The sequence below is a fragment of the Borostomias antarcticus genome, assembly GCF_949987555.1.
Source record: "Borostomias antarcticus genome assembly, chromosome: 1".
NCBI classification, from domain to species: Eukaryota; Metazoa; Chordata; class Actinopteri; order Stomiiformes; family Stomiidae; genus Borostomias; species Borostomias antarcticus.
Genome location: NC_140234.1, coordinates 55,182,236 through 55,194,494, shown reverse-complemented (window position 1 = coordinate 55,194,494; position 12,259 = coordinate 55,182,236). Strand labels below are relative to the sequence as shown.

Genomic DNA, 12,259 nt, shown 5'->3' with positions numbered 1-12,259 from the left:
TCTGTTGGACTGGAGCGTTGGTACCTACCAGACCCGATCAAACAATCGGTTTGTTTTCAGGGTTCCTCATGTGCATTCTGAACTCGGTAGATCTGCTTTTGTCCATGATGCTCCTTATACCTCAAATACTCTACAACAGACTCCAATGCTGTGTTCACACCGGGCGCACATTTTTCCTGCAGCGCGGGGAGTTTACATAGAAAGTCAATACAATTCGCGCGAACTGGGCGGCGGGCGGCGCGAATCGCAGAAATCGGCGGCGCGACGGCCAAGATTTGAACTTTCTGCGGCGGATTCGCGCGGCGACCCATTGATTCCGCGGCGAGATTGGGCAAACTGGGCGGCGCAAATTTTCTTGCCGCGCCCGGTGTGAACACAGCATAAAGCTTGAGATACTCCCTTCATTTGCAGAGTTTAAATCCTTGGCTCTTGGAATTTGTACTTCAACCCAAGGGCGTAGGTTTGCATATGGATGGTCGGGACATGTCCCTACCAACATTTTGAGAGGCCCAAATTGTCCCTACCAACTTTTAAACAACCTTGTTCGCATTGTCTTTGGAGTGCAGTATTAGATCATTTAGATGGCATAGGTTGGAAGGACAGAATTGACCGTACCATTTTGAGTGATTTAGTTGCATTATATTCGGAGATACATATTAGACTGTTAGCCTACCCCTTTCCTCCACCGTGAATGTGCCATCCCAGTATTTTTGTTTTAAATATATTTTTTAAACTCACATTTGATTGGCTCATTTGGCTGAGATAGATTGTTGCATTTTCGCTGGATCTGAAGACCAACAGCCTTACAGACAGACGCTGACAGCAAGCCATAGTCTACAGTTGTGATTCTGACAGCCGTTTAGGTACATCCACCACAATGTCGCCTCCCCCTCCGAAGAGGATGAGGGATATCAGGAGATTTTTGTATTTATTGTGAAAACACCAAGACATGTTACTAACAGTACAAGTCAGCAGTAAATGGGAAGTTTGACAGTTTAAGCATATCAATAAGACAAAAGCAAAAACAAACAAACACAAAAACGAACCGCTCAATGAACAGCGTTAAACTAACCCACCCACCCAGTTAACCACCCACCCACCCACCTGCATGTCCCAGGAGGTACAAAGCACTTTTCACTTAATAGACCGAAATGTGTGACCACCGAAAAGTGTGACCACCCGATTTATAATAACTAAGTAAAAAGTAAATAGCTAAAGGACAGAGAAATAAATAGAGGTATTGGTCAGAATTAAGTGTCTATTGAAGTTCGAGAGGTAACATAGGAGAGAAAGGGGTCCCAAGTTCTGTGGAATCTTTTTAAAGATCCTCTGACCGTGTGTTTTAGATTTTTTCTAGATGCAGAAAATACATAAAATCTTTCAACCAAGAAGTTGTGCCAGGGGGGTTAGGACTTTTCCAATGTAGCAATATACGACGTTTGGCTATGAGGAATGCGAGTGAATTTAATATTGGCCTCAACCACCAGAATATCGGCCACCAAATATTGGGATATCGGCCACAAATATCGACCCAAAATATCGGTGTCGTATCGGTATCGGCCACTGCAACGACCCCAAAAATCAGTATCGGATCGGCCTTAAAAAAAATCGGTTGGACACTATATATTAAGCTTTATTATATTATATTACATTGGCATTAGGCCAATTGCAGGCTACAAACGAAGGCAGGAATAAACAGGTATAGGAATAAACAATAGGCCTACATCTGTGGTCCTCCCCCAGAACATTTTGAGTGAAGCACTTCAATTCCTGCATTCTGGTGAATTTTCGATTAGGGTTTTCGAATTTTCGATTATTGGATTAGCTTGTCTGCTGCTTTTAGCTAGCTAGTTTTGAGAGCAGACATTGGGTTTGCCACAAAAGATTCCGTAGTTGTATGAACTCATAATTCATATTCATATTTTAAGAATAAAAAAATACATAGAGCTGAAGAAAATCAAAAGTCATTAGGCAAATGACCGTAGGCCCTTGAAGATACAGATATTTGTAGCCTGCTTGCAAGGCAAGAAATCAGCTTGAAGGTTGCACTGAGGTGGGAAGGAAGGGAGGAGTTGAGTTAGGAAGGGAGGGAGGGAGGGATGGAGGGGAGCAGGAACAGAAAAGACAAAGGGAGCAGGCAGAAATCAAAGGCCGTTTGATTCCGCATCCTCAGACTGCGTCAGGCTCTTAGACCTTTTTCCTCCATGCAGGGTCAATAGACCACTAGAATGAGGACTGGTTATTCCATAGTCATATATCTTATTAAATGTGAAACAGAACAAAAATAGGTACAGTAGGCCTACCTACATTTAGCTCGAACCGTCCTACTTTTAGTTAATTATCTACTAGGCATTTTGCCTGCATTGACCTAAATGAGCCGTGTGCCGGCAGTTGATGACTCACTCAGTTCCAGTCGTGCTGGTAAGCAGGCTGCCACATTCCGCTTTCACAAGCTGGCATAGCTATTTTCACATCCATAGTATTTAGTTTATGAACAAATGTAGCTACAAACTGTATAAACATCTGAGTCAGCTGGATTTATTATAACATATTAACCAAATTCCCTCTCCTACCTTTACTTGAGTTTTCACAGTTTGGTGGAGTAGAGGGAAGCTGTCGGGTGTCGCACCCCTACTTCCAGCGTCTATGGAGACCGTAGACTGATCGTAGGGACAGGATGAGGGATTGGAGTGAGAGACTTTGCCAGCGTAGTCTGCCAGGCCGACACCTTGCTTCTATCTGCACAAAGCATGAGAGAGAGACAGAGAGAGAGAGAGGGGATGGGGTGAGGTGAGAGGGAGAGAAAGAGTGGAGGGTCAGAAGAGCAATAGAAGGTGGCCCCAACTATGTCCTACCTAGATCTTTGATTAGCAGAGACGGGCCAATTTGGAGACCTCCAAATTCTATTTGCAATGACATTTTGTGTTTGCGGAAACTCTTGGTACTGTAAAGTCAATGTCAGTCTCCATAGGGGCACACTGACCCAGAACACTCTGACCCAGATGATGCAGTGTGGCAACACATTCCATCACATTACAACACACTTTGACATCCCCGGGCAACACAAGTTTTCTTGGTGTATTTCTAACGTTGTCAAATAAATGAAGTAAAAGCTAAACATCATTGCAAACAGCCATCTTCCTTTCCTAATTGTTCTCCTTTCTTCCTTCCATCTCTCTCCTCCCTCCCCCAGTCTTAACCCGTACAGCTATGATGAGAGCTGCGTGTCCAGCAGCGTGGATCATCTCCCCCTGGCCGCCCTCCCCCTCCTCGCTATAGCCTCTCCGCGCTACCAGGACGCTGTGGCGACTGTCATTGCCCGCGCCAACCAAGTCTATCAGAGCTTTCTACAGTCCCAGGATGGACAGGGTTTCACCGGCCAGGTGCGTTCCTTACCCGCAAAGTGCCGCCGCCCCCCCCCCCCCCACACACACACACTTAAGGTCCTCACAAGGCAACACTGACTCACTGGAGATTAGTCATAGGGGACGAAGGATGAAGAGAGTTGAGGGGCAGGAGGACGGATATCGCCAACTCTCTAATCTCCTGTGCCACATCCAATCATGAGCTGCTGTCAGTTTAATGGGAGCCAACGCTTTGGGGAGGGAGAGGTGATTGAGTTAAGAGCTTTGTAATCTGGCGTCCCCCAGAGGCCTCTGACCCGGAACTCCTCCCCCTACACACCTGGGCAGTGGGCATAGTCATCCCTCTGTGAATAACCCATGTTCTCATGAAAATCTCATTAAATAGTGGTTTTCTAAAGAGTTGTTTCACAACAGTTGTGGATAATTGTAAAGCAGTATCAACTCTTACGTCTGTGGTTACATAGCTTTGACATCCCTGGGAAACTTGGATGGTATTATGTTAAAAGTCAGAGAGCCGAGTACAATAGCAGTTCAGTCGAGATCACTTTTGTCAAATTTGAACATTTATTATACAAGCGGCATAATATATAGCATATGAAATTTTGGCGGTGTGCTCTGTCCGGGGGGGCCCCCTGCCTTCCACCGGCGTGGAAAGCGCGTTAGCAGGGGGAAGCAATCTAGGTGTTCCCCCCCTCTGGGCCAAGCCCTTGGCCCAGAGAGCCAGGAAGGGGGAACGGCATCTAGCCCCCTGCCTCAATGACGATCAGAGTGGGCCGCGATCGGGAAGACGCTCGGAGGTAACTCAGCCCACTAAGACCGTCAAAGAGTGCCACAGGAGGACTGCTGTACATTATAGTCCCTGGTCCCCACGGGCCGACGCTTCGTGGGTTCCGCGGGAGATACAGCCTAGTGTCTCTGCGTCCATGGCGCCCGGAGGGACCGCTGGATGGCCATTCGGAGACGTAGCGGCCCACGTTCGCCACGGAAAGCCACAGAGACCAGCTAGCGGCTACTCTGGCATCCACTAGCCGACGCTAGTGGAATGCTGCTGTACATTACAGTCCCTGGTCCCCACGGGCCGACGCTTCGTGGGTTCCGCGGGAGATACAGCCTAGTGTCTCTGCGTCCATGGCGCCCGGAGGGACCGCTGGGTGGCCATGCGGAGACGTAGCGGCCCACGTTCGCCACGGAAAGCCACAGAGACCAGCTAGCGGTTACTCTGGCATCCACTAGCCGACGCTAGTGGAATATCTGACAGACTACCCCCCAAAAGAACACACCAGCAACGCCGCGGCCCGCATGCGCAGAAGGGTTGACGGAGAGCGCTCTGACTGATGAACTGATGACTGAGGTACCCCCCAACCCAATGTCACAGTCCACTCATAGCTCTTTGGGCATCCAGAATGTCCTGGACTCCGGGCCGTAGGTAGCGTTCATAAGCAGACGAAGACCATCGGCCCATGGACATCAGGGTAGACACCGGGCGATGGCGGCGGCGGTGGTTGCCGCTCCTATGCGGAGGGAGTGTGCAGTGAAGACCATCGGCCCATGGACTTCGGGGTAGACACCGGGGCGATGCGGCGGCGGTGGTTGCCGCTCCTATGCGGAGGGAGTGCGCAGTGTACCGGTCCGGTGGGAGCCCACACGCCAGGCAGAGGGTGCGGAGTCCGGCGGCGAACCAGGCTCTGGTCATGGGCTTTGCCTCTCTCGTCATGAAGAGGGGCTCCCCCTCACTGGCCTGGGGCCAGCTCGTCAGGTAGGAACTCATTGAGGACAGAGGACAAAACAAGGTGTTAGTGCCTGATAAGGAAACGTTCACGCCGGCACCGGCTCAGTCCGCCTTTGAATGCTGCAGGTGCAGGACGAACAGAGCGCGTGCAACGTGACATCTGCCCGAGTGAGGTCGTGCGCGGGGTTGAATGACAATGTGCGTGTAGAATATTCACCGACCTTAAGGAACCCATAGAAAGCTGCGAGAATGACTGTTTCTAACATTAAATCCGAGTGACCACCAAAACACCCCTGCCTCAACCGTGCGATTAACCGATGAACGAGCGAAGGAGTGAAGGGAAGACGTATAACCATGCCTTGGGGATGCTCTTCGTGATGCCACTAAGGAGGAGCTGGACGGATCGGTTCCCCAGCAGAGAAACGGTGGAGGGGTCCAGGCATTGCATGCGGAAAGAACACCTGCAACAATACTCTTAACCGACTGAGGCCGCAGCCGCCTAGACACGACATAATGAACTATGAATGCAGATAGGATTGAATATTCACAGGCATGACGTTTACATTGAATATGGAGCAGGACGTAGTGGACGCCGGGCCCCAGGTAGCGTTCGTATGCCGATGAAGGGGTCCAGCAGCGCATGCGAATTCGTACGCCTGCTACGACACGTTCGACCGGTCGAGGCCGCAGCCGTCTGGATCCAACACGATGGACAATAAATGCTGATAAACCGAAACGCTAGCGGGCACGAAGGTTCATAAAATGTGGAGCAGAATGCAGCGAAAAGAGACCATGCAGTCGCATTGGTCAATGCAGTCCGGGCCAGACCAGCTCTCATGCATCGGGCAGCGGATACAGTAGGGCACGAGGCATCGCTTGGTCCAGAACCATCTGCTGAAGAGGCAGACCAGGCCGGACAGGGCCGCCCGCAGCCGGGCACAGTCTGCAGAACTCCGTAAATCAAACAGGGAAGCAAGTCTGCGATTCGATCGTTGAGGCCGGGGACGAGTATGCGTGGAAAAGAATTTCCCCCTGCCCGGACAGCCATGCGAGCAGCGCATGAATTATTGACTAACGGAATGTACGAACGATCATAGTCGATAAATACGCGGTGCACCGTTATGCAGAAGAGAAGCGTTTCCTAGATCACTGCGGGCCCCGCAAAATATTAGCGACGATAGAGAACGCACGTCGCGCATAACGCCCTATCCATCGTCCAGTCGACAAACCGATATGTCATGCACGCAGCATTATAATCAGGAGATTAGCCTTTGAAATAAGCAAGGGCTAAATGCGAAGAGCAATGCAGGATACCAACGCAGCGTAAAATGACACATCCGACATTGAAGCGTGACCAGCGCAACATACATCCCTTTTACATTTAGAAATAAAAGCCCGTAAACCCTGCCCCAAACACCGCGGAGGAGCAGGCGACGAACGGAAATGGTGGAAGGAATAAGCACCGCGTTAAACCAAAACAGCCAGGATAGTCGCGCACACGCAGCAGATTGCAGAGCATAATGGCTTGTATCAATTGATGACAATGCACAATTTACGGTACGTTGCCCTAAGGAACCATGCAGTAGCCCGATGCTACTGACCCGAACTATGTATAAAGCCAATAAACTGCAATAATTGGTAAGGCATCATCGCCGTCGTTGTCCCCGAACGAGGTTTGGAAATGCCTAAGCAATCGGCCATACAAGCCAGGCCTACCAGACAGGCGAGACAGCCTTAATATTATTATAATACGTATCGTCCTTTATCTCTTTACTTACATACATTTAATTATTTCTCATTTATTTTTACATTGTTCGTAGCTCCGGAAGCAATGTCGATGCGATCATGAACGTCAGGTCCCTACCAGAATTCCTCTCGTCTTTGTAGGGGTGGGACGTATACCCACCTCCCATGTCCTCAGGAAAGCGCACTGAGCCATGTAATAGAATCACGAGCTAGTATTAGCAATCTAACATAATGAATCATGAGCGCGTATTAGCAATCTAACATAATGACGCCCCGACGTGCAATACGGGAACCCTGACGAACGCCAGCTAGTGAGCAACGAGCAGCATGCCTGTCATGCAGCCAGCGAATCCACGAACGAGCCGCGAGGGGAGGACTAGATGAACCAAATACATGAGAATCCACAGAGCACGCCCACGCACGAAACCGCAAACATTTCAATGGTGAATGCACCCGGCGTACATCGACAGTGAGGAATGCGGCAGACGAGGCATGGACAACCTCCGACATCAGCGGCTCATGAATGAAACCCAGTGACCGGCGCGTAGCAATGCCTAAACGGACTTCCAACGCAAGCTATGCGAGCAACCATACGCAAGTATGGCACTACGGTGCTACAGGGAGACGGGCACCTCGGCCTCGGAAGCCGGCGCTCCACGACGCCACTAAATGGACCCCCAAACCATGGACCGGAGTGACGACGCGGGCAGAGAGGAACGCAAGAGCAGAGAACGCGGAAGCAGCAGGTAGCAACGCACCAAATCACAATATGAGCACGGAACGCGAGCAAGACGCGGAGCAGCGAGCGCGCAGACACGAGCAATGCAGTAATGGCAGCGGACGCCAGAGCAGAGAACGCGGAAGCAGCGAGCATGCAAGCACAACCAGCAGTAATGGCAGCGCGAACAATGACATGTTTTGACAGCTTAAATACATGCGCTCTAGTGAGCTGACCAATGTTATGGCAGCTACAGTCAGCTGGTGCTGGCGTCATGCGTGACTGATTAACCTCAGCTGACCACCCCGGGCGTGACGTACGTGTCCCCGCCTGAATTTGCGTCGGAGACTTCATTATGTCCAGTAGAATGTGTTGTTCTCTGAGTTCTAATGAAGATTTTTTATTAGGTGGGCTAGCTTGTAGAAGCTAGCCCCACTTATAATATCCCCACTATTTCTTTCTCTTTCTTTCTTTCTTTCTTTCTTTCTTTCTTTCTTTCTTTCTTTCTTTCTTTCTTTCTTTCTTTCTTTCTTTCTTTCTTTCTTTCTTTTTATTCTAGTTCTCCACAGTTTTTGTCTCCTTTATAACCTCTTCATACTTTGTGCTAGAAACTTCATTCAAACTTTCAAATGTTCACGATGTTTAGCTCTTTAACGGATGTATTCAGATTTTTGATATGTTTTCATATCACATATATATTATATATCGAAATGTTCACACAACTGTGCTGATTCATACAATGTACGTATCTAAGCTGTGTGACATAGTTTTTGCTGTATGACGATTTGTTCGGCAACTGTGCCCTCCCTCCAACGTATGGCAACACACTAACTTTTGAGCTGCTAATTTTGCATTTTTACTACTTTTCTAACTTGTCCTATGCCTTATGAAAGTATGTATATACGTGGTTTAAGGTAGATTTCAAAGAACACGCGATGTGGTCGATTCAAGCTGGTTTCAAACAAAAGACAATAGTTTTATTTTGTTACATTTTGCAAAGCGGGCTCAAGAACAGGAAGTGTATCCAAGTCAAGAGTGGGTGACTCAGTCGTGCAGTCTCTTTTATAACTTCGTATAGAGGGAGGTGACGTGCACTCAGACAAAGAGTAAAGGGGAAACCAAATGTTCTATCTAAACAGAGGGATTCTCTGGGAATGGATGGAAAGGCAGTTTCACAGAGGTTAAAACAATAAACTGAGAGAAACTCAGAAAGTATCAATCAAGTAGGAAAACAGAAAAAAACAAATTGGGGGGTAACACATTGGTGATACATGAATTTCATTAACAGCCTACAGTTGTAACAGCTCATACACATATTATATATCGAAATGTTCACACAACTGTGCTGATTCGTACAATGTAAGTATCTAAGCTGTGTGACTTATAGTTTTCGCTGTATGACGATTTGTTTGGCAACTGCGCTCCCCATTGAAACGTATGGCGAGTGAGTCAGCAAATTCTGTGTGTTCTGTGCTTTGGTGCTGTAGAGCTGTGCTGCTGCGCTGTGGTTGCTATGGTGACAGTTCACAGGAGAGAGCTTTAAAGCCTAATTTATACTTTGTGAGCCATGAGCCACATTTGGCTCATGGCTCTGTGCATTTATACTCAATGAGCCGTGCCCTGCTGTGTCCATATGTAACACAATCATGCTATGTTGTTACCAAACAAGAAAATGTTTCTCCTCTCCTAGCAACACAGAACGCTTTGTCTCTCCAGGCCAGTCAACCAATCAAATATGTACGACATATAATGACGCGGTGTGAGCCGCTAGAAATTTGAGGTGGTACAAGCCAAGCGGCTCACAGCCTGCGAGACGTTCCAAATGCCGTCAATGAGCCAAAAATGTGGCTCACGGCTCACAAAGTATAAATTAGGCTTAAGAGGCCCTTAACTACTTCTTCAATTTATAGTTTTTGTTTCATGACCATTTGTTTGACGACCATGCTCACCATGCAAACTAATGGCGCTCCACTCTAGCTTCTAACCTGTCACCACTCCTACAGTTTTCAAGCTAAATGGACAGGAACTGAGCTGGAGCTGTCTGAATCAGGGCTGCGTTCAAATTCAGCTAACAGAGGCGAACGTTCGTCGCAAACATGTTTACTCCAAACGGTCACATTTGAACGGCTTTTAATGAACTTTCCAAATAGTTCTCATAAACGCAACAATCCCCATCTGGGAGCACATCTCCACTAAGCCTGGGTTGAATGTGATCCTCGTTCCGCTTCTGATAGCAAACATTTGCGGCAAACACAAAGCTAACAGAAAATAGTTCTCTAACCTTCGCAAACGTTCGCTATGTTCGCTGAATTTGAACGCGCCCCTGGTCATGCTTTCCCATACGAACAATTGATGGAATGTTCAGAGTGTCAGTTGTGATTTGAACTTGGGTGCATGCGCAGCCTCTCTTAAAAGGTACAGATACCCTTCTATGACTACTGTAGCATTATATACCTTCAGATGAATGATACAGATTAGATGTAACTCTAAACAATCTGGAGCCCAAGGCTCTCAAGACAGTGGAGATGATTGTAGACTTTAGGAAGAAACCAGCCACCCCGCACGCGCGGACACACACACACACACACACACATCTTAGTATTCTAAACAATCTGGGGATGAGTCTCGCCACACAGTCTTCACTGGTGAGGGCAGGTGGTTGGCCCGGAGAGGTGTACACTGTCCACGACCAGCTCTGACCTGAGGGGGCAGAGTCTCCCCACCACGCCACTATCCACGCCACGGAACCCACAAGTCAGCCCCTGAGAGACACACGGTCTTCGCCGGTGGGTGCATGGAGATTGCCCTGAGGTGATTGCACTGTCCTCGACCGGCTCTGACCTGAGGGGGTGGAGTCTCACCACCACGCCACGGGCCCCACAACTCAGCCCCTGAGTGGGCTAGAGACACACGGTCTTCACCGATGGGAGCGGGTAGGTGGCCCGGAGAGGGGTACGCTGTCCCCGACCGGCTCTGACCTGAGGGGGCGGAGTCTCGTCACCACGCTACTGTCCATGCCACAGACCCCACAATTCATCCCGAGGGGGCTAGAGACACACGGTCCTCGCCGGTGGGTGCATGGAGATTGCCCGGTCCATAGTAGTACTAGCAGTAGCTGTTACATACAGCTTCAGCAGCTAGCCCACCTCACATTTTCTACAGGGAATGTACTTTCTAGTTTGTTTTTGTTATCTGTGAGTCTGAGCAGACATGGGCCCAAATCCTCCTGCTGCTGCACAGGCTTGGCTGACTATATTGATCAAGTGGAGCCAGGCTTTCTAAATCTGTTCCTATTTGTGTGTGTATGTGTGAGCAGGCTTAGCTAGCTATATTGATCAAGTGGATCCAGGTTCTCTAAAGCTGTACCTATTTGTGTGTGTGTGTGTGTGTGTGTGTGTGTGTGTGCGTGTGTGCGCATGCGTGTGTGTGTCTGTTCCCAATCAGGTGTGCTTGATGGGCGACTGCGTCGGGGGGGTGCTGTGCTTCGACGCTCTGTGTTTCAGCAGTCGCCAGAGACATGGCAGCCCTGGCAACTGCAGCAGGAACAACAGCACCGAGAGCCTCAAGGTAGGAAACGGCAATAACAACCCGTCTCATATGGGCCACGTACAGTATGTTGACGCAATAGCTACGTTCACCCTCAGTTCTAATCACACTTTGTCTGGATTATGCTCAACTATGTGTAACCTCTCCCGTGGCGTGAGCTCACACAAGCTCTTAGAGTGGAGAAAATCCTGTCTGTACAGCCTCCGCTGTCTCCAGACCGTGATGTGATCCTGTCCTTTCCCTCGTCCTCAGTTTGCCTGTCTGGTCTAATTTGTTTACAGCTCAAAAGCATTTCAAGATCCTTAAAGGAAAACCACCCTAGAACAACATTGGGCTCAGCAACTAGACACCCACAAAACAATAAGGAAAAATGTGGTTTCCTTGACTATAGTTGCTCCATGTAAACAAGGCATGTTCATTTTGCTGCGTCTAAATACGTCGACAAGTCCCCGGAAGCAAAATAATGAGGACTACAACAAAAAAAAGTATACTGTAGGAGGGCGGGGACTCGAGGCGGGTGCACCATGCTAACACTCTAGCTCTAGCCTACTCTATAAAGTTAGTTTAACAAAACAAAAAATTTGATCGCACACACTCACACAAAAGTTGACAACCGACGCACAGATGTTTAATTTATTTTCTTGTTCTTTGGACTGCGGTGTTCCAGCAACCGATGGAAACTCACTCCCGCCGGTGCTGGTAAATCCTTGATTCCACAAATTGCACAGTATTTTGTCAGTGTCTGTTTTTCTTCAGTAGCAAATATAGCAAGATACAGGGTCTGACAAATGTTCTGATTGACAAATGTTCGCTCGAGAGATAATGATGGCAACCGCTGTTGTTCTGCCGAATTCCAACTCCGTTCGCCTCCTCCCAATAGCTCAGTTTCGCGCAATGCATGCTGGTTAATTGAGCCTTTCAAAATAACAGCGTCTGTAACCACCACATTAAGTTTATTGAACTAATTACTAAAAATAATAATATTTTCTGGTTAGGTTTAAGTTCATTGTAAACAAGACACATATTACATGTGTTTAGAGGCTACAAAATTACAGACTTGAATTCTCCTTTAAAGCTTTTCTCCCTCCCGGCTCCCTGTCTCCTCTCTTCTCACCCACCTTCTCTCCACTCTCCCGGAGGCTTGAACTCTGGCAA

General features: G+C 48.4%; 1 protein-coding gene across 1 annotated transcript in view; it reads left to right on the top strand.

Moving 5' to 3' along the window:
- pitpnm3 (PITPNM family member 3) overlaps positions 1 to 12,259 on the top strand; it is a gene marked incomplete at both ends in the record, with an annotated part of 100,714 nt that overhangs the window by 62,242 nt on the left and 26,213 nt on the right. The window contains 2 exons of the mRNA XM_084436711.1: positions 3,194 to 3,383; positions 11,003 to 11,125. Coding sequence (XP_084292837.1) covers positions 3,194 to 3,383; positions 11,003 to 11,125 — 313 coding nt within the window. The remainder of the gene's footprint in view (positions 1 to 3,193; positions 3,384 to 11,002; positions 11,126 to 12,259) is intronic.